General features: G+C 41.4%; 1 protein-coding gene across 6 annotated transcripts in view; it reads right to left on the bottom strand.

Annotated features, from left to right (window-relative positions):
• Positions 1–22840, bottom strand: part of herc1 (HECT and RLD domain containing E3 ubiquitin protein ligase family member 1) — a 102495-nt gene that overhangs the window by 21848 nt on the left and 57807 nt on the right. For 2 of the 6 annotated variants that reach the window (XM_085906843.1, XM_085906841.1), the window contains exons 33-54: positions 22681–22791; positions 22431–22601; positions 20188–20427; positions 18207–18290; positions 17338–17897; positions 15801–16404; positions 15307–15574; positions 14410–14611; positions 12178–12344; positions 10333–10449; positions 9953–10196; positions 9673–9797; positions 9351–9580; positions 8724–8992; positions 6913–6965; positions 6135–6335; positions 5622–5796; positions 3880–4147; positions 3405–3618; positions 1210–1466; positions 1012–1139; positions 426–562 (exon numbers count right to left, since the gene is read on the bottom strand). In XM_085906843.1, the coding sequence (XP_085762969.1) occupies positions 426–562; positions 1012–1139; positions 1210–1466; positions 3405–3618; positions 3880–4147; positions 5622–5796; positions 6135–6335; positions 6913–6965; positions 8724–8992; positions 9351–9580; positions 9673–9797; positions 9953–10196; positions 10333–10449; positions 12178–12344; positions 14410–14611; positions 15307–15574; positions 15801–16404; positions 17338–17897; positions 18207–18290; positions 20188–20427; positions 22431–22601; positions 22681–22791 (4825 nt within the window). The remainder of the gene's footprint in view (positions 1–425; positions 563–1011; positions 1140–1209; positions 1467–3404; positions 3619–3879; positions 4148–5621; positions 5797–6134; positions 6336–6912; positions 6966–8723; positions 8993–9350; positions 9581–9672; positions 9798–9952; positions 10197–10332; positions 10450–12177; positions 12345–14409; positions 14612–15306; positions 15575–15800; positions 16405–17337; positions 17898–18206; positions 18291–20187; positions 20428–22430; positions 22602–22680; positions 22792–22840) is intronic. The other 4 variants (XM_085906844.1, XM_085906847.1, XM_085906846.1 and 1 more) reach the window with 3 other exon arrangements.

The following is a 22840-nucleotide window of genomic DNA, read 5'->3' on the forward strand; positions in this document are numbered from 1 at the left end:
CGAATTCTTTGTCCTTTATGTAAACAACACTGCGTGTGCCGCACCACTGACGTCAGACTAGTCGTCAGTTGCAGTTCAAATTACAGTAATCCCTTGCTACATCGTGGTTGGTTTATCACGGTTTCACTACATCGCGGATTTCTTTTTTCACAAATTAAAAAAAACAAAAAAATTTAAGATAAAACTTTTACATTGAGGAAATATGGCATGAATGTTGCCCACTCGTCAGAAGAAGGCAGGGAGTGTCCACCCAATTGCAGTGCATACATGTGTACCTTTTTATAAAAAAATTATAATAATAATAAGAGTTCTAAAAACACATTTAAGAGTGTTATACCTTGTTATAGAAAATCTTTATAATAATAAAACAGTTTTAAAAACATATTTACAGTATAGACAAAGTTAAGAGTAGCTTGAATGTTTACCATTAACTTGCCAAATGTTGATCATTTTCTCCATAGCAGATGCAAGATATTTTCCAGTCACACTCCAAGCCAGCGGAGACAGGCAAAAATCACTGGGTGATCCCAAAGATGTCCAGCCCTCTGCAGAGGAACCATCACTAGTAAGAAAGCAAAAAAAATATATATACATCACTTAGAGAAGTACATTTATCATGGCCAATACTGAAACAAGAATACTAAAGTGGAAAGTGTTGCTTCTGAACTTTGGTTGTAAAGAATTATCAAACTGAATATGCAATTGACACAAAGGAAAGCATTTGAATAGATGGCCCCAAGAAAGAAAGTTTCTGGAAAAATGTCTTATGATTGATTAAGTACAAAGAGGAAACAGCAACAAACAAATTCCATTATGCTTTCATTGGTTTGCTTGATATTTTTCTTTAACTTGTATCATTTTGGCCAGTAAATTAACATCCGTATGGAAGTTACTGCAAGAATTTTTGCAGCACAAAAATCAGAATGATAAAAAGTGATCACGTTAACAAGTGCAGCAATTCATTTGTCTTGTACTGCATGTCAAGGTTTCTGATTGCATGTGTTGTCTCACTCCTTATTGAAGATACAGGTCTGCTGGAGGGTGTACTGGCTTTTGGTAACATTCCACACTCTGACTGTGCCATCATTGCCACTAGTTGCCAACAAGCCTTTCCTTTTGCACCAACAGCATGTGAGGACCTAAGTCATAAGAAACGTGTCAAATACAGTCGCTGGAAACCAGCAAATGTGCATTCATATGACAACTCACCCTACTCTGATGAGCTTCCAGCTTGATAAAAGAGCACTTTCTCAGGTCTCCTGCAATATCGGCAAAGGTATTTGGCCTGCTCTGATTGTCACGGTCATGAGCGGCTAGTGTGCGAACCAGCTGTTGGGCAGCCCACTGTCGATGTTGTGAAGAAAGCCTGGAGGACAGGCAGCAGGCGGCCAGAGAATTGGCCAGCTCCAGAGGTCCTACAGCGGAGGGATTATGGGAAGGATGGGCATACAAATGCGCAATTAGACCTGCTTGACATGAAAAACAAGATGACAGGGAGTGCCCGTGAGTGAGAGAATGCACAAAATAAAAAAGACAGAAGTATGTAAAACACAAAATGTGACATGAGAAAGATGAACTAAAAAGGTGGCAAGCTCACATAAATAATCAGTCATACCTGATGAATAGGACATGACCTTTTACTTTTTATTATAATTACATGATAAAACCTAAAATCTACACATCAGATCAATACACAATAACTGCTACATTAAGTTATTGTTTTGGTATTTAACATGTACTTGTATGCATCAATATACACTGCTCAAAAAAGTTAAAGGAACAGTTTTTTATCAGGGTATGGCATGAATTCAATTACACTTTTCTGATAAGGTTTGGGTCAGGCACGTGGCAGAGGGCGTTGTTAATCACTTTCAGCTGCATTGGTGTTGATGGAATTCACAACAGGTACACTAGAGGGGCAACAACGAGATGGTCCCCAAAACAGGACTGGTTTTGCAGGTGGAGGCCATTTCAAGCTCCTCCCTCTTGATCTTTTTTAACTGTTTTTCCACAAGTGTTGGCTTTAGCAAGAGTCATTATCACGACTGGAAGCACGAGGCGATTTCTTAACACTCCTGAAGTTGCGCAGATTTTCCAACTCCTCCAGGATGACACGTGTGTGCGGTTGCAAGAAGATTTGATGTGTCTCCCAGTACAATCTCCAGAGCATGGAAGAGATTCCAGGAGACAGGCTGTTACTCTAGGAGAGCTGCACAGGGCCGTAGACGGTCCTCATCCCATCAGCAGGACCCATATCCGCTGCTTTGTGCAAGGAGCAACAGGTTGAGCATTGCCCGAGCCCTACTGAATGACCTTCAGCAGGCTACTGGTGTGAATGTTTTTGCCCAAACAGTCAGAAAAAGACTTCACGAGGGTGGCCTCAGGGCACGACGTCCTGTAGTGTGCCCTATGCTCACTACTCAGCACCGTGGAGCTCGATTGGCTTTTGCCATAGAACACCAGAATTGGCAAGCCCGCCACTGCCGCCCTGTGCCTTTCACAGATGAGAGCAGGTTTACCCTGAGCACCTGTGAAAGACGTGAAAGGGTCTGGAGAAGCCACGGAGAGTGCTATGCTGCCTGCAACATCAATCAGCATGACCGGTTCGGTGGTGGGTCAGTGATGGTCTGGGGAGGCATTTCCATGGAGGGACGAACAGACCTCTACAGGCTAGAGAACGGCAGTCTGACTGCCATTAGGTATCAGGATGAAATCCTTGCACCCATGGTCAGACCCTACGCAATAGGTCCTGATCCACGACATTCCCGGCCTCATGTGACGAGAGTATGCAGACACACAGAATTGACACAATTGAATGGCCCTCACGATCACCTGATCTAAACCCGATAGAACACCTTTGGGACATAATGTTTCGGTCCATCAGACGCCGCCAGGTTGCTCATTAGGCTTTGCAGGAGCTCACTGATGCCCTTAGACAGATCTGGGAGGACATCCCACAAGACACCATCCGTCGTCTCATTAGTTGTCAAGCATGCATACAAGCATGCGGGGGCTACACAAGATATTGAAAAGAGTTTTGAATTGCAGAAATTGAATTTAGGCAAAATGGACGAGCCTGCCACATGATTTTTTCACTTTGATTTTTGGGGTGTCTATATACTGAGCTCTCTGTAGGCTGAAAACATTTATTTCCATCAAAAGATGTGGCATCCTTTTGTTCCTGAGACATTAGACTGTCCATATCAGTATAGATATCGAACTTTTTTTTTCACCATTGAAATCTGATGTGTTTTCAAAGTGTTCCTTTAATTTTTTTGAGCAGTGTAATTCAATAAATACAATGTGAGAAAAACTACGTAGTGTAAAGTTGTATCAAATCCATAGTTGAAGTAACTACGCTAACTCTCAACTCTGAACATTTCCTCCATGCAAACACAACACACCTCTTTTTTCCATATCAGCCTTGTCATACGCAGGCCTTAGTTTTGCCACTTTATCTGCCAGGAGAGCTACCAGAGCCTGCGTTACAACAAAGTTGGGAGAGGTAATCAGCTTGTTTTCCTCCGCCACACCGCGGAGGAAGCTGGGTAGGAATTTCCTCTGGACTGGATCGTCCACTGTTGTCAGATTCATGCCTGTTGCTGCTGATATCAGATTCTGTAAATGAAAGATAAAAGCCCCAACAATGACAGTAAATGCATTTTCGTGAAATGTAGCAAAAGAGATGCAAACATTCCTGCATATGACGACGTAAGGTATTTTGAAGCACCTAAAACTTAGATGCTTGTGAAAATGTAGACCTTTGATCTGGCCTGGTTGTCTCTTCAATTAAGTCAAAGATATAAATTAAAGACATAAACAAACAATAGTTGCTTTTCAGTTCTAAGAAGCATTTTAAATTTGGCAAGCGTAAAATACCTGTGTACAGAGCTGCACCAGCAGTTTGGCAGCATTGGGGCTATTGGAGGCCAAACAGCCCACTGCTGTGCTGAGGTAAGCTAGACATGAAATGGGCTTGCTGGACTTGACAGCTCCACGTGTCCTTTCAGTTTGGCTAGAGGCTGCCGTAGGACCGGTGGAAAGCCCAGCACGTCCTGCTGCCGCCAGGCACATGAACCTGACCAGAGTCCTGATATCTGTTAAACCAAGGGATTCCAGGCCAGCTGCGAGGCTACAGCTTGAACCACTGGGTTGGAGGGAAGAAGTGATGGTGAACATAGGGATGAAGAGGTAGCGTTCGAGACAAAATATGCACTTTATACATATACCGTAATTTTCGGACTATAAGTCACGGTTTTTGTCATAGTTTGGGTGGGGGGGAGACTTATACTCAGGAGCGACTTATATGTGATTTTTTTTCACAAATTCAATAATCCGCGATGTAGTGAAACCGCGATAAACGAACCGCAATGTAGCAAGGGATTACTGTCATTTGAACTGCAAGTGACGTCACCCGTGCCGCACGGCGGTTGTTTACATAAAAGGCAAAGGATTCGATCACGGGATGACGAAGGGCTCCATGTACTACCGGCATCATCACCGGCTTTGTTTGTAAGTGACACAGAGGACGAAGACTTTGAAGGATTTAATGATTTGGAGTGACACAGAAGGTTTGAAAAACTATTATGGCTTTTACGCACGCCCAGTCCTTCTCGATGGGAGATCTCTTTCACCTCCGTGGATGGAAGTCGGGGGCCGGCGCTCAGCTGGGTGGCTGTCCAGTAGTTGTTGGTTCGTTGAAATCTTGTTTTGTTAAATAAAGAGCCGTTTACCAAACCCACGTCTTTCCCGGTACTTTGTTAACGCTACAATGTCGTTATATACTAGATCTCTGCAGCGCACGCGCGGCGTTGTTGACATAAAGAACGAGGAATTTGATCGATGGATTTAATGATTTGGAGTGAAATAGATGGTTCGATAATATTGTTATGTAAACCCACGTCTTTCCTGGTACTTTGTTAACGCTACAATATAGTTATATACTAGATCTCTGCAACGCACGCGCGGCGTTATTGACATAAAGAACAAGGAATTTGATCGATGGATTTAATGATTTGGAGTGACACAGATGGTTTGATAATATTGTTGTAATATGATAGTTATTTGAAATATACTTTATATATTGTTATATGGGTCTGTGGAATAATTAGAAATGCAACTTACAACGGGTCCGACGTCAGCACATGCGGCGCATACGCGGCATTGTTTACATAAAGCACGATCGTTGGATTTAATGAATTGGAGTGACACAGATGGTTTGATAAACGTGTTATTTATGTAATACTTACTTAAATAACTCTGAATGTTACGTCAGGCCCGTTCTCAGCTCCTCGTTTGTGTATATGTCACGTTAGCATACCGTATCGTTCAGCCTGTTGTTACTGGTTCATGTCTGTTTTTGGTGTTGGATTTTGACATAAATTTGCACCAAAAGTGCGACTTATACTCCGGTGCGACTTATATAAGTTTTCTTTCACTTTATTGTGCTTTTTATGGCTGGTGCGACTTATACTCCAAAGCGACTTATAGTCCGAAAATTACGGTATATTGCACATCATTATTGTTGTTATTATTATATACACATTAGACTGCGGTCTACGTTTGATTCAGTGAATGCATGGACAGTATATTAAGGGGCTTTGTGTGTGGGTGAAACCTACCTGACAGAGAGCAGAGACAGGGCTCTCATCACCATGGTCCTGGCAAGCAGAACCTGGGCTGCAGAAGTCACCCTCCTCAGGGCCATCACTCGGTCATGGGGGTTCTGCAGGGCAGCTGCCTGCTCCCCAAGCGTTACCCTTCCTGAAGAACTCTTATCCACTGATATCTGACAACCTGCAAATAAATGCACCTGATGTTAACTGTCCTTACAGCACAGACTGTTGGGGTTTGAGGACTGTTTCACTTTCTTGGTTCTCTGGCATTGCGCCTAGTTATTTCTGAACAGAGTGGTTGTATGTCCACAGTTAAAACTATCCCTAAGCTTTCTTTGAGAAGGCCACATAACATGGTGTTCGCAATTAAAAGTAGCTCACAGAATATCCCTGATCTGGAGAATGGAAATTATCAACGCTTAGGTTTGTAGATCTCTACTAAGTAAAACAAGAATTAGCCAACAGACTTTTTTTTAAAGACACGGCTACAGAGCTGCGGTTTTGAGCGAACACACTCACCGATCTGAAGCAATGTCTCCTCCATACTGTTGGTGGCAGTCACCATGGCTGCAGAGGCCCCCAAAGGGTCACTATCAGGGAACTGTACAGCCTCTGGAACAGTCCGCCGTTCATTCAGACCCAAAGGACCTGCCAAAAGCTCAAATTCCTCTTCCCCTGTAAGCTTCTCATCTTCATCAACATCCATCATGTCCCAGTCCTCTGGAATGTCACAAACAAACAAAAAATGTGAACTCAAAGAACAAATATGAAACATATTTGGGGTCTGATTTGCTGAAGGTTTTTGTCATGCAAACAGATGTAGACTTGTCCACATCTAACTGGGCACACCCAGAATTGTGTCTGCCAAACACACAAAACCGATGCGTAGTTAATTATGCACGTAGTATATGCACATAGATTCATTTCACATGCACAAATTATCCATCAAATTTAAGACTAACTGGCTGATTTTGCAATCCCGCAAAATAAGGACTGGTACAAACAAGTCCATAAAGTAGTGCCAAGACAGCACACAGACTGAGAGGCGAGAAAGAAAACTTTCCTAAGGAAAACCTTTCTGCAAATTTTTTTTTTTTATATCTTAATTTAGTGTGACATATTGATCAGCAATGTAATTTGGGGGCTTCAACATGACCAAAGGGAGAATTCCTTGGACTTGGAGCCAGTCATAGTGATGCAATCAGTTACGAGTCAGCAGACAATTTAACAGTCATTATTTGAATTTTTACCAAATCAGGCCCTCATATTTTTATTGTTGTGATCAAGAGCACTGTACCTTCATAGACACTGTCTTGCTTTCCTAGAAGGTCAGGTGCCTGACCTTTATATCTGAAATAACAAAATCAAGAGATGTTATAGAAAATACATTTTACCTAAAAAAAATAAATAAAAACAATTTACAAGAAATACACATGAAATAAAAGGTCTAATTCCATCCTTCTATAATAGCGGGGCAGCCCTCCTCCATGCTTTTTTTTGGGCTGTACTAAAATAAAGTGGCACTCTCATTGTCAAGTGTCTGTACAGTTCTCTTAAAATGTAGAAAGGTTTTTTTGCACTGAGCATCTGCATTCAGCACAGAGCAGGAGATATGAATGATGAAGATAAAGTTATTCTTTGCTGTAAATTATATTTCTTTCTTCTTTAATCCATCATTATTCTCAATTGCATAGAATATAATTGAGGGCCACATTAACATTACCTGGGTAGTCAATAACAAGACAGATGAATGGACAAACAACTACCGTAATTTTCTTAGTTTGGGTGGGGGGGGGGACGACTTGTACTCAGGAGCGACTTATGTGATTTTTTTTCCACAAATTTTCAAAATTCAAAAATCCCCGATGTGGTGAAACCGCGATAAACGAGCAAGGGATTACTGTCATTTGAAATGCAAGTGACGTCACCCGTGCCGCGCGGCGGTTGTTTACATAAAAGACAAAAGATTCGATCACGGGATGACGAAGATGACAAAGGGCCTCACGTACTACCGGCATCATTAGCAACTTTGTTTGTAAGTGACACGGAAGACGAAGAGTTTGAAGGATTTAATGATTTGGAGTGACACAGAAGGTTTGAAAAACTATTATGGCTTTTACGCACGCCTGGTCCTTCTCGACGGGAGCTCTCTTTCACCTCCGTGGATGGAAGTCGGGGGCCGGCGCTCGGCCGGGTGGCTGTCCGGGAACGGCGAATGGGGCTTGGACATGGCTTTTACGCACGTCCACTCCTATTCTACGGAGCTCTCTTCCACCTCTGAATTGTTGAACTCTTGTTTTGTTAAATAAAGAGCCGTTTACCAAACCCACATCTTTCCTGGTACTTTGTTAACGCTACAATATAGTTATATACTAGATCTCTGCAGCGCACGCGCGGCGTTGTTGACATAAAGAATGAGGAATTTGATCGATGGATTTAATGATTTGGAGTGACACAGATGGTTTGATGATATTGTTGTAATATGATAGTTATTTGAAATATACTTTATATATCGTTATATGGGTCTGCGGAATGATTAGAAATGCAACTTACAACGGGTCTGACGTCAGCACATGCGGCGCATACACGGCATTGTTTACATAAAGCACAATCGATGGATTTAATGAATTGGAGTGACACAGATGATTTGATAAACGTGTTATTTATGTAATACTTACTTGAATAACTCTGAATGTTACGTCAGGCCCATTCTCAGCTCCTCGTTTGCGTATATGTCACGTTAGCATACCGTATTGTTTAGCCTGTTGTTGCTGGTTCATGTCTGTTTTTGGTGTTGGATTTTGACAAATAAATTTGCCCCAAAAGTGCGACTTATATATGGGTTTTTTTTCCACTTTATTGTGCATTTTATGGCTGGTGCGACTTATACTCCGGAGCGATTTATAGTCCGAAAATTACGGTATTCACACCTTTGAGTGATATAGTCTACAGTGTTTTTGGAAATGTGGGATGAAATCTAAGTATGCAGGGGGAAATCATGCAGGAATGGGGGGAAAATAAGCAATTTGCATCTGAAAGGCCAGAGCTAAAATTCAAACTGAAAACCTCTGAGTTATTCATGTTTCAAACACAGAAATTTGTACCTACCTTTCCACAACTGGAACTTTTGCCTTGCTTTTGATGGCCAAGTATTTCTCTCGACAGGCGCCACAAAGAAGGTAGTAGGGGTTTCCGCTGCCACACTCGCCTCCAAACCAGCCATCGACGTAGGAGCCATTGCTACGGTAGCCTTGCCGGTTGGCACTACGACCACAACCAGGATGACTTTTCTTCATATGTTGATTGAAGTTGACTACATTTGCTTCGCATAGTTCGCACACCACCATTTCATCGCGGTCATCTGTCTCGCACACATGCTGTGATGTATGGCAATGTGTCACAAAAACAAATACATTTGCATACATTAAACAATCATAGATTTACATATCAGAACACAATACAGTACTGAATTGAGCATTCATGAAATGGGGTTTCAGAGACATTATTAATTCAAGACAGCTGTTAGTGGCAGTGTTGTATCAGGCTTAGTGAATTATGTTCCCACATTTTGAAGACTGAGAATCGTAATGAAGGTCATGCCAACTAAGTCCTAAAAAGGTGCATCATAAAAAAATTTACTAATTTGACTAGATTGTTTGTGAGGGGTAATGTAGGACAACTAAGACCTGAACTCATGATGGCAACCCTCTGTTCATAGCATAAAGTCACACACACCCATGTTGGCCAGTCCAGTACCTCCGGGATCCACATTCCCAGAATGTCAGTGTCACTGGCAAGGTCCTGGCCAAACATGACCTCCATCGCTTCTTCATCTAGGTCCATCTCGAGCTCTTCATCCAGAAGGGTGAAGTCATAAAGGGCACCGGGGTCTTGTTGCGGCAAGTGAGATGGAACCTCCCTGCACGACTGGCTGTGTTGGGCCTGCACTGACCGGTACAATCCAGCTAACAGAGTGGAAACAATAACAGTGGTTTCAGGAAGCGGGATCTTCATTCAGTTTCTGATTTTAATCACTGTAAAGATGTCTAATTCTCACCAGCACGGGCAAACAGCCTGCGAGCAGCCAGGTCAAAGTGGTGCTTCCTGGAAACAGCAGAACGTCTTCTCAGGGAAACGCCACTAGAGGCATTAAGAGCATTATCCTGCTCTTGTCCCTCTGGACTACAGTGCGCACAAACAGATTAGCATTTAAACATTGATCAGTCGTTATACTTTTTCACAGCTAGGGGAGGACAACTCTTGACTACCACAAATTTTGCTTTAGTTTGCATCCAATTACAACACACAACAGATTATGCATTTCAGTGCAGTTGTACCTCTCACTAAAGCCCTCCTCCATTTCGGAAACATCAGCAATGTCTCCAGGTGAAGAAACATGGGTGTTTCTGTCCCGAGACTTTCCTCCAGCAGATGCTGTTGCACCTGAACACAGGGAGTCAGACACACCCCCTCCACTGCCTCTTGTGTGAGGCTCATCATGCCCGTCGTCTGTACCAGGATGTTCTATCATCCACATTGCTAGCACTGTGATGTTTTGGGCATCTGCTTCTCCTCTTGCACCTGGAAAAGAAGAGACATCTGACCATTCAACAAATCACAATCTAATTTGGATTTTTAAAAATCATGGTTACTCAGCTGTTCTTTAATGACTGTGATTCTATGTAAAATAAATAGTGCTAATTTAGTAGAGACGGACCAGTTGCCTCCAAAGCTTTGGTGATTTGGCGTAGGGAAAAGCCCATCTCCAGTAAGGGTACGGCAATTGCGGGAGGTGGTGGAGATGTTGACAGCCTGCTGCTCGGGTCTGATAGAGCTAAGGAAATAAAGAGCCATGGTTAGTGAATAAAATATATTAAAGAAACATCAATATTAGGGCTGTCATTCAGTTACAATTTTTAATTGTGCCTTAATTGCAAGCTTTTCATTGTTAAGCAATGACAAACTAATTTTGTCGTTTGTTTAAAACAAACGAATTACAAATAAAAAGTAACATATGATTGGAAAAATGACACGTTCAACTCCTGGTAATAACACAAACATACAAATATGATAAGGAGTGACATCCTTATGAGTTACCGTATTTTCTGGACTATTATGCGCACCTAAAAACCTAAATTTTTCTCAAAAGCCGACAGTGCGCCTTATAGTCCAGTACGCCTTATAAATGGATCAATTGATGAATTTGTTGATCTATACTGGTTGTACACAGTGCTCTCCCAAATTGTTTCAGTACGTTTTAGTACGACTAGTAAATTACAAGGTCGCATCGCGTCCCAGCATTACGGCAACCGTGGTCAGGGGGCGTCACTGAATAGCTGTTGTAAATTTACAGATTGATATGGAAGGGAAACACGGGTAAGCAGTACCAATGTGTTAGATCGAACTTTAGTCAATTCCGATCATTTTATAGGAGCTCGTTTGAGAAACGCGATTGTTTACACTTTGCTGAGGCTCATGGGAGTCTGCGAGCTGAGGCTCATGGGAGTTTGGAGGTGGCTAATACTATAGTGATAGCTGCTATACGCACGAGGCTATTTCATGTCAAAATAGGCTGCTCTGTTAACGTTTCGAGTAAATTTACGTATCGATATGGAAGGGAAACATAAGTTAGCAGTACCAATGTATTAGATCAAACTTTAGTCAGTTCTGATCATTTTATAGGAACTCATTTGAGAAACGCGATTGTTTACACTTTGCTAAGGCTCATGGGAGTCTGCGAGCTGAGGCACATGGGAGTTTGCGGGTGGCTAATGCTATAATGAGAGCTGCTATAAGCACGAGGCTATTTCATGTCAAAATAGGCTGTTCTGTTAATGTTTTGAGTAAATTTACGGATCGATATGGAAGGGAAACATAGGTAAGCAGTACCAATGCGTTAGATCAAACTTTAGTCAGTTCTGATCATTTTATAGGAGATAGTTTGAGAAACGCGATTGTTTACAGAGGGCTCATTGGTTATTGGCTCGTGGATGCATACCGCAACCCTAGTCAACCTCAGTTTGTTGCAGTATAGCTTCTATCTATGCGCCCTATATATGAAATCATTTCTAAGATAAAAATTTCAATGAGAGTGCGCCTGATACGGTAATAACATTTGTTTTGCGCGAGGACCGCAAGGGTGACACGGGTGGATTTGCACTCACGTCTCATCCAACTCCCACCGAAAAAAATCCTGTAAAGTCCCATCCGGGATCACAGTATAAGAGTAAATAATTCCTGCCCTTTCCCAGTAAAAGACTCCTATCGCGCCTTGCCCCCGTCCAGAATGACTACCATTACCGTACCACTGGCATTTTGGATGTCAGCCGCATTTAGCTGAAAAATAATGAAGTTATCATATTCATTATAGACAAAATATTAACTTTCTTAGTATCCCTTTAAGACAAATTAGCAGTTCTAAAATTGAAAATCTATGTAATCGCGTTGGGCTGATTGCAGTCATGGTATCGGGATCTTAAAACATCGATGGTCAAACACCCCTAAATAAAATCCCATTTGGTCCAATGACGTTTGTCAGGCAAGGTAAGTATGGTATACTTACAGGTACCAGACCTGTTTTGCGGTCTGTTGGGCTGTGAGTCTGGGGAAGTGAGACTCTGCCTGCGACCAATATCATCAGAAGGGGATGTTGGCAGAGATGACACTGGGGGAGTTTGCGCCCGCCGAGCTGGAACTAAGGTGGTTGTTGGGTAGCTGGAGAACATTTGTCTGTGCCAACAGAAAGTCACCTCAATTTCATGAATACAATTAAAAACATTCCTCAAGCCATACATACCGGAACTCATTTGTTGCTATCATTCTGATTCTGCTTGCTTGTGAAAATTTTCATCATTAATAATCAAAAATGCATCTATTAGTACCGTAACTTTCTGACTTTAAGTCACGGTTTTTGTCATAGTTTGGGTGGGGGGGTGGGCGGGGGGCGCGACTAATACTTAGAAGCGACTTATGTGATTTTTTTCACAAATTTTCCAAATTCAAAAAATCCGCTATGTAGTGAAACCGCGATAAACGAACCGCGATGTAGCAAGGGATTACTGTCATTTGAACTGCAAGTCACGTCACCCCTGCCGCGCGGCGGTTGTTTATATAAAGCGCAAAGAATTCGATCACGGGATGATGAAGATGACAAAGCTGACGAAGGGCCCCACGTACTACCGGCATCATTCGCGGCTTTGTTTGTAAGTGACACGGAGGACGAAGAGTTTGAAGGATGTAATGATTTGGAGTGACACAGAAGGTTTGAAAAACTATTATGGCTTTTACGCACGCCCGGTCCTTATCGACGGGACCTCTCTTTCACCTCCGTGGATGGAAGTCAGGGGCCGGCGCTCGGCCGGGTGGCTGTTTGGGGACGGTGGATGGGGCTCGAACATGGCTTTTACGCACGCCTGGTCATACGCCCGGTAGTTGTTGGCTCGTTGAACTCTTGTTTTGTTAAATGAAGAGCCGTTTACCAAACCCACATCTTTCCTGGTACTTTGTTAAAGCTACAATATAGTTATATACTAGATCTCTGCAGCGCACGTGCGGCGTTGTTGACATAAAGAACGAGGAATTTGATGGATGGATTTAATGATTTGGAGTGACACAGATGGTTTGATAATATTGTTTTAATATGATAGTTATTTGAAATATACTTTATATATCGTTATATGGGTCTGTGGAATAATTAGAAATGCAACTTACAACGGGTCCGACGTGAGTATATGCAGCGCATACGCGCATTGTTTACATAAAGCACGATCGATGGATTTAATGAATTGGAGAGACACAGATGGTTTGATAAATGTGTTATTTATGTAATACTTACTTGAATAACTCTGAATGTTATAACTCTCAAGCTCGTTCTCAGCTCCTCGTTTGTGTATATGTCATGTTAGCATACCGTGTCGTTTAGCCTGTTGTTGCTGGTTCATGTCTGTTTTTGGTGTTGGATTTTGACAAATAAATTTGCCCCAAAAGTGCGATTCATACTCCGGTGCGAATTATATATGGTTTTTTTTCACTTTATTGTGCATTTCATGGCTGGTGCGACTTATAGTCCGGAGCGATTTATAGTCCGAAAATTACGGTACATATGAAATTGTGATACGGCTAAGCATTGTTGCCAAACACTATTACGGTTATTCTAAACTACTCTATTTTTCAGACATTAAGTCGTGGGTTTTTTCATAGTTTGGGTGGGGGGCCGACTTGTACTCAGGAGCGACTTATATGTGAATTTTTTCACCAATTTTTAAAATTCAAAAATCCGCGATGTAGTAAAACCGCGATAAACGAACTTGGCGTTGGGATTACTGTAATTTGAACTGCAAGTGACGTAAACTGTGCGGCGCGGCGGTTGTTTACATAAAGGACAAAGGATTCAATCACGGGATGACAAAGATGATGAAGGGCCCCACGTACCACTGGGACCATTAGCGGCTTTGTTTGTAAGTGACACGGAGGACGAAGAGTTTGAAGGTTTTAATGACTCATGGCTCGTCTACAACCACGAATTGGGCACTTTGGACAAATTCTATTAGATTTCCTATTCTAAGTCATATATATGAATTTATAATGATCCCGTCCATACAGGTAAAGAAGTCATGACCAAAATAAGGGATAGACTGTCGCAGAACAAAATATTGGTTCTATGCAGTACTAAAAGACATATCAAGAATGACGGACTGACATCTGTCATACTATAACATTCAAAATCCAAGGTCCTTGTTTTTGAAATCATGCTAAGACTTGTAAAATGACTAATGTGCACACCATATGACCTAACCTGAGAAGGCTGAGGGGCATGACGCCTGGAGACTCTGAGGCAGGGACAGTTTCAGTGTCCGTGACAGGGGTGGTTGCAGTGGTGGTGTCCTCTAAAGAAGAACTCATGAAGGAGGTTGTACTAGAGGCAGAGGGGCTGGTGGTGACTGGGGTCTGTACCAACTGTTCACCCTCGCCTTCACTTTCTGGCTCAATTCGCACGCCTGAAACAAAAAAGATAAAATATGCCTGTTATTTAAAGTATTTGCAAAACAATTGTAGGCAAAATTGAAGCAGTGGCAATAAAAAAACAAGTTAGATCAACATCAGGCTAACTGAGATGGCAGAAAATAGCAGAGGTTTTGTAAATATAACAAAAAAAAATCTATACATTTTTTTTTTTTATTTTCATAGCTCCCAAGACGTCGAGTCTGCCGTAAGCCACATAGAAGAGGAAGCGTTGCATCTTCTACTTCTGGGGTTAGCGGAGTTGTTTATAAGTGACACAGAAGATGAAGATTTCGTTGGATTTAATGATTTGGAGTGACACGGATGGGTCGATAAACTTGTTAGCATGTTATTTATGCTATAGTTATTTGAATAACTCTTAATATGTTACGTCAGGCACGTTCTTAGTTCCTTGATTATGTGTTTATGTAATGTTAGCATATCGTACTGTTCAGCCTGTTGTTGCCTATTCTATATTTATTTTAACTTGCCTTTCAAGATGACATGTCTGTTGGATTTTATCAAATAAATTTCCCCCGAAATGTGAATTATACTCCGGTGTGATTTATATATGTATTTTTCTTCTTTATTATGCATTTTATGGCTGGTGCGATTTATAATCCGGAGCATCTTAAAGTCCGGAAAATACGGTATATGCATGATTTTTATGATATTGTTTTAATTTTCTCACCAGGTTTAGCCTTTGCCCCACTGGATTCCTCCAGCAGTCCATTTACCACAAGCTTGTAGATCATGGCCTGTGCCCTCTCCAGGTCTGACAGCCCAAGAGCACGCTTGATGGGGGAGCGCAAGACTGCCCGCTTCACCATATGACGCATAAGAAATTGAAGAGCAGCCCGCATCTCCACCTCTTCTTGGCATACTGGAGATGTTGCAGTTGTGCTTGCACTGCCGTTGGCATTAACATCAGCATTGTGCCCAGTGGATTCTGGTAACACCTTCAGGGAGATAACAGGTTTGAATGATGTCACTGATTTGAAATCAGAATAGTAGTCAGGGAGAAAAATCCACATTTGAAATGAAGGCAAACTGTAGTGACTTGTCTTTCAAACTAATTTTCTTACACAACTAAGCTTACCAGATGACAGTGGTTTCACTAAACTAATTCTTTTATCAATCAAAATCTAAATTACAACTACAAATGAGTTGCTGTATTATGAGTACCTTTGGTATAAGCAGAAGCTCAGCATACTTGCTGCAGCTAAGCAGCACACTGAGGGTCTTCATAGCTCCCAGGTAGAGATAGGAAAGCTGAACCGCATGGATCTCCGATTGGGTGGCAGTAAAAGTGGGATAGGGCTCATGACTGCGGGATCCATGCTCGTGGCCTTTCTTCCTGTTCCCCTCAACGGGAGCATGAAAAACAGTGTCGTTTCCGCCTACTCCACCAACACCAGCTGGGGAAATGTCACTCTCTGACTTGGGTGTCACATGTGCCTTGACTTCATCCAGACTATGAGACACACGTAGATCACAGGTAATGGTATTTGGAACTGCTCCAGATCCAGTGCCAACATTGTCCCTTAATTCATTATGGTTGGACACTTCATTGTCTGCTTTGTCTTCACTACTGGTTGGCTCGTGCCCTGTCGAGTGTGCATTGCGATGCTTCTTTTCATGGCGCCGTGCACTGAGCTTAGCAGCTGTGTCCTCGTGGATGCTGGTAAGGTATGTGATATCCAAAAGGAGCGAGGCTGTGAGGCCACGGAAACGTGTGACATCGAAGGGCAAAGGCTCACAGGGTTCCAGGTTGTACAACGGCGTGTCACTAGGCGACCAGAAAATTGAGAAGCTTTAATGACGTGAGTCAAGAATTAAAACAGACAAAGGAAGGAAAAGAAAGGTAAGGGAAAAGGGCCAGAGAGAAAATTTGGAGGGATGGAAAAATAATGCCTGGGTTGGGCACAAAGTGTGCCACGAGACATGCATGTAAAATAATAGATTATTAATGACATGAAGGGGTAAAAAGTGGAAGTGACATGCACAAAAGGTTATGAAAAGAAGCAGCTACAGTGCACTTGACAGAATAAAACACACAAAAATATTGTTTTAAAAATCCATGGTGTTACTTTATATACATGTCACTACTATTGTGTAATAACTTTTTCTTGACGCATTAAACATGCCATTATTTCAACAGGGCATATACTGCACTTGTCAAGATCCCTGTAGTTATAAAACATTAAAGATGGGCATTAAGGTAAAACTAATCATGTGATTTATTAAATAAGCAGAACAAATAAATATATACTAACCAGCCACAACAATGTAACTTGCATAATCAAAAATTTGACAAACTGCTTTCTAAATGGTAAATGAACTGCACTTATATAGCGCTTTTATCTACACCAAATCTACTTATCTACTTTACAATAAAACATCCATTTGGAGAAAATTTTCAAAACTTTCATTCTTCACCAAAACAATGCTATTGTATAAATAATGAAGGACAAAAGTTTTTATCTCAAAATCAGCTACATGTTAGGGACCCTTCTGCTAGTTGCTGCCACACTCAGTCTGCATCCAATGCATCAAGATGTATAGCAATTTGAAGAAAATAGCTCTTTCAATGAGAATTTTAGCTTGATCGCTCCTAATTCTGCTAACACTTGACCATGCCCATCCTTAACATATCCTAACAAATTACTAGTTTTTATGAAAGTCAAAATAATCATACATACTTAAATAAATAATACAATACCTGATGGTGATCTCAGCCTCATCCCACTGTACCTTGGCTGAGGTGCTGCCTTCTTTTACCACTCCAAGCAAGGTTGCATGCCGTCCCGTCTGCTTGTGAACACATCGTCCACCAACACGGAGACATGCATCCGCACCCCCGATTACGGCCAACACTGGCCATACCTCAGTGCAGAGTGTCGTCAAGAGGTGCTCCGAAAGCTCGCCTAAGCCATGTTGTCGTCCGTGGCGCCCCCTTTCTTCCTCATTCCTAATAGGTGTTTCGTGACTTTCGCGCTGGGTGTCATGCTCTTCACGACTCTGCACTGAGCGACTCTTTTTCAGCCTCTGACCACTACTGCTAGCAGAGGCACATGCTGTCTCTCTGAAGCAAGGCTTGATTTTTTGAAGACGTTCAATCATGGTTTTGTTAATTCGATGCGTCCAGTCATTAGTGCGGTGTAAGATTCGTATTAACTGTGTTGTAGCCTCCGCTAGGACGGTGGCCATCGGGCTACAAACTGGATCTCCGGGCAAAAGGTCTCGAGGTGTACCCCGCATCTGCATCTCACAGATCTTAACCTAGAAGGATTTCACAGTGTAAGATCAGAAAATATACATTTGCCTTTATAAAACAAATATATCAATAACAGACACGAAGGCAAGCGACTATTTGCTTTCTCGTTGCACACATGAGAGGAACACCTAAATTATCTTTACCAGAACCAATTCCAAGCCTGACTTCTCCAACTCCAAATTACACAGGCAAATTTGGTCACGGAAACAAAAGTTATATTAGGAAACATTGACTCATCAGGTATGTAATAATTTAGTGCTCAGTGAAACACATCACTGTTCTCTTGTGCGGTGTATACTTTTTTTTTCTCTTACCTTTTCCCCTGGGTTACTGCTGTAGAACATCACACAGGGAAATAGCTCTGTGGCATCCACATCCTCAAAGGCTAACTTGGGTTCCTGTTGAATCACATATTAGTAGTTAGGGAGAAATACACAGTTATTTTATGCATTCCTTATGCATTTGCATGAGTTAGTTAATCATTTCATTACTTTTCCTGAACTAATACAGTAAGCTTTCTTTAAATCTGATAAAAATCAACTCCAAAAAGATATTACAACCGTCATTGTCTACACTGCAGTTTAACAAATATATTGTTTTCCACAAATTGAATGGTCAGGATGAAGATTAAACAGCCAGAAACTTGATTAACATTTAATTATGAATAAATAATGGTTGATTGCACAGACTATGCATTATTTTATTACTGACTCATTAACAAAGCTAATGAAAACCAATAAAAATGCACTATTGAGGATACATAACTGATTTCTCTATAATAATTTACACTAAAATATTAAACACCCTCCTTCCATCGCTAGACAATCTGATGACCGACGGTTATGTTGGCAGCTAAATGCTATTTTGGTTGAACAGTTAAACAGACACTTAAATAGTCACTTAAACAGTTTTTTTCTCCCCAAAACAGTTGTACACAATACAACCCCTTTGCATAATACTTTAACTTCCTTGCTCCCGATTCTCTAAGTCTGCTGCTCTTTTTTTGTATTGGTCTCGACAGGTAAAGGAAGGTGTCTGTGTTGTACTGTATATCTCTCAGTCCCAAATACCCCAGGAGCTGGAGTCCATGGACTACTAGTGACAGATCTGATAGTGATTGTAACTAACTCATAAATATTGACCTGTTCATAACTTTTGACGAGCTTTGTTTTCGAATCCTTCTAAAGCTACGCTTTATTTTTTATCCAAAAATCTTTTATTAAAAAAGTTAAAGAAAAGTGTATCGAACGATGAGAGCACTTCCGGGTTCACAGGCTCACTGTTTCATCGTTTCTATGGTGCACTGAATTCACATGGTTTACACTACATACGTGTAGACTTTGTGGTCCTCCGGCGCTCGTGCCAAATGTTGCCTATCAATGAGTCCTTCAGTACGCCTCTTGAAGACTACGGGACTGGGGAGGAATCGTGCTCGCAACTGCTGTGTCTTTTGCTACTAGGACATTGTGCTACATTTTCTTCCTTGACTTGATAATGTGAACAATAGCAGCTTCAATCTAATGTGTCCTGTCATCGTCCACCTTTTGTCTGGTTTCTTTTCTCTCTGGGTCGGACTCTGCTTGTTTAGCAGCAACTGTCTGGATTTTGACTTAGTGCAGTTTGGAGGTAAACCACTCATTGACTGTGACCATTTTCAATCTACTCAGACTTGAAAATCAAAAATAAAGCCTGGCATGAGAAGGATTAGAAAATAAAGCTAGTCCAAAGTTAGTCAGTATTTATAAGTCAGTTACAGGGATGTTAGCAGACCAAGCACTCGCACAGGCTTCCGAACCAGCACACTGGAGAATGCAATGGACGAGAGCAAGGACACAGACGCCAGCATGTCGCTTGCTAAGTCTCATTCTCTATTGCTGGAGGAGACTAACGCTTGGGACCACAAAAATACAGTCCTAATGTAGTGGGGGGGGATACGTGAATGTGTGTGAGTGAGTGTGTGTGTGTGTGTGTGGGTGGGGGGTCAGAATGGCGATTGGCAGACTAATGGAAGCAATAACGGAAGCCTTTTTTAAATAACGAGGTTGGACAGATGTACAGACGATAATAGAACGGTGCCCAGGTCAAGGGAAGGACGAATGATGAACTGGCAAAATTCGGTAAATTGTCCACCTTTGTTTATAGTATGTCAACCTGTGCCTAGGTGATACATTTTATTGCAGATATGTTGCAATAAACTACTAAATAAATTACGAAATACATTATTGAATAAATTAAAGCTGACACTTGTGAATATTTGTGTTTTTAAAGCCATTACAACCCATATCCAGACCTTACCTCTCCATTCTTCCCGAACGAGATGGTTCTAGCCTCCATGTCAAGGACACAGGTGATGAAGTCTCCCTGGGTAAAGCTGCTAAAAGTCATGGTTTGTTCGCCATTGTGATAGAGGTTTCCACTGTATGCTCGATATAACCACATATCTGATGTGGTGCGGTGGTTGAAGTCATGCACGGGCCATCGTGAAACACCGACGCACGTGCCCTCATTGCCTCGATTCTCCTTCACAATGTAAAACTATGGAAAAAGAGCAACGAATAATAAAACAGTTTTGATTAATGCAAAATATTCAATCACATAACCAAACACCGTAAATATAATTGATTGCAGTTTCTACAGTATTCAGACTTAAATGACTATCAAACAAGGCTGAATATCTTTTGATCGATTCAAATGTATATTGATGTGGCCTTCTTATGAGTAATTTAAAACTTAATTCGCCTTTATGAAACCTACATACCAACTCTCGAAGCCCCTTCTGATCTTGCTAGAAATGCCGTACATAGGACCCACCCCCAGACACACACAGTCACCCTCCTGAAGAGCTTGAAAGCAGTGGATGTAATTTATGATATGGAAATCTAGTTTACGCTGTTAATGTTAACACAAGCATTGTTCTCTTGTGCTTGTCAAACTCGCAAATATATTGACATGTTGACAACGCTGTTATGTAGCTATGCCATTCAAATAACGATGGTAATACACACAAAACTAAAACCCTGACCAGTAAAATCAAATTTATTTTGAATTTTGTTTCTGATGCACGTGGAGGACGGGATCTATGGCCAATTTTGCAATATCATTGATATTGTTCGATCTCGTGCAAAATGGCACACATTTAACAATGTCTACAATTGGGCCACCCACCGTTTCATAGACCATAAGAATTCCTCACATTATGTTTAATCATTTTATTAATAGTTAAAGAACTCAAGTTATTCAGTCTGTTCATTTTGAATGGAGCAGGAAGCTAATGAAAATTATTTTTGACGATCACTGGTGAGATGGGAAGTGCTGCTGTGTGCTGGTGCACTTAGTTTATATACCTTAATTTTTGGTGCATAAATCGCGTTTTTTTCCTAGTTTGGGTGGGGGGGGTGACTTATACTCAGAAGCGACTTATATGTGTAATTATTCACAAATTTTCAAAATTCAAAAATCCGCGATATAGTGAAACCGAGATAAACGAACCGCGATGTAGCGAGGGATTACTCGCTAATTTGAACTGCAACTGACGACGTCAGCGGCGCACACGTGGCGTTTAAATAAAGGATGAAGAATTCGATCGATGGATTTAATGATTTGGAGTGACACAGATGGTTTGATAAAATTGTTGTTTATATTATAGCTATTTGATATATAGTTTATATATCGTTATCTGGGCCTGTGGAATAATTTGAACTGCAACTGTCGACGAGTCTGACGTCAGCGGCGCGCCGCACACGCGCCGTTGTTTACATAAAGGATGAAGAATTCGATCTATGGATTTAATGATTTGGAGATGGTTTGATAAAATTGTTGTTTATATTATAGCTATTTGATATATCGTTTATATATCGTTATATGGGCCTGTGGAATAATTTGAACTGCAACTGACGACGTCAGCGGCGCGGTGCACACGCGGCGTTGTTTACATGAAGGACGAAGAATTCGATCAATGGATTTAATAATTTGGAGTGACATAGATGGTTTGATGAAGGTGTTATTTATGTTAGTTATTTGGACAACTGTTAATGTTACGTCAGGCCCATTCTCAGCTCCTCTTTTGTGTATATGTCACGTTAGCATACCGTATCGTTTAGCCTGTTGTTGCTGGTTCATCTATGTTCTTGGTGTTGGATTTTGTCAAATACATTTCCCCCAAAATGCGACTTAAACTCCGGTGCAACTTGTATGTTGTTTTCCTCTTTATTGTGCATTTTATGGCTGATGCAACTTGTACTCCGGAGCAACTTTTAGTCCAAAAATACGGTACCCAAATTTGAGCCAATTCACAAGGCTTCGATGCAAAGTTCAAATTTGACCACAAACCCTTTGTCTGCTCATGAATGCAAATAATAATTTGGATATTTATTCATTTAAATATTTAAAAATATAACTACAATAATATTCTAGCACTACAGATGTAATTTCGGTTCAATATACATGTGTGATAATTACAAAAATTAGTTGCACATGTGTTATACATTTCATATTGGTTGGTGGTCTAATAGAAATGAGGCCAAATCCTAGCATTGTACCTTCCAGTGGAAGCAACCAGAAGAGATTCCAGTGGAGGCCAAGCCATAGCCTTTACCCCCACTGCCATGTGTCAGCCCTTGTCCATTTTCCACCACACAACACTGAGCCTTCTCTGGGTCAAAGGACACTTCTTGGATGGGAAGGTTTTCCTCTTCTTCTTCGGCCTCTCCCTATCAATTAGTAGATGTATGTCAGGGCCACAAATAGACATTGACTCATTTTATGCCAATAACGTGCTTTCTTTCCAACCTGCAATTTCAGTTCATGTATTTTTTCTTTTATCTGGACAGCGTGCCGGGCTTGAGCAATGGGAGCTTCCCACATGCAGTCAGACAACAGTGAGAATAGGCGCCCAACGACCTGGAAGAGAATATTGTCAAGTCAGTGTGCGTTTGAAATATTTTAGAGC

This window comes from Syngnathus leptorhynchus, chromosome 3 (genome assembly GCF_054491065.1).
Source record: "Syngnathus leptorhynchus isolate UIUO chromosome 3, UIUO_Slep, whole genome shotgun sequence".
NCBI lineage: Eukaryota > Metazoa > Chordata > Actinopteri > Syngnathiformes > Syngnathidae > Syngnathus > Syngnathus leptorhynchus.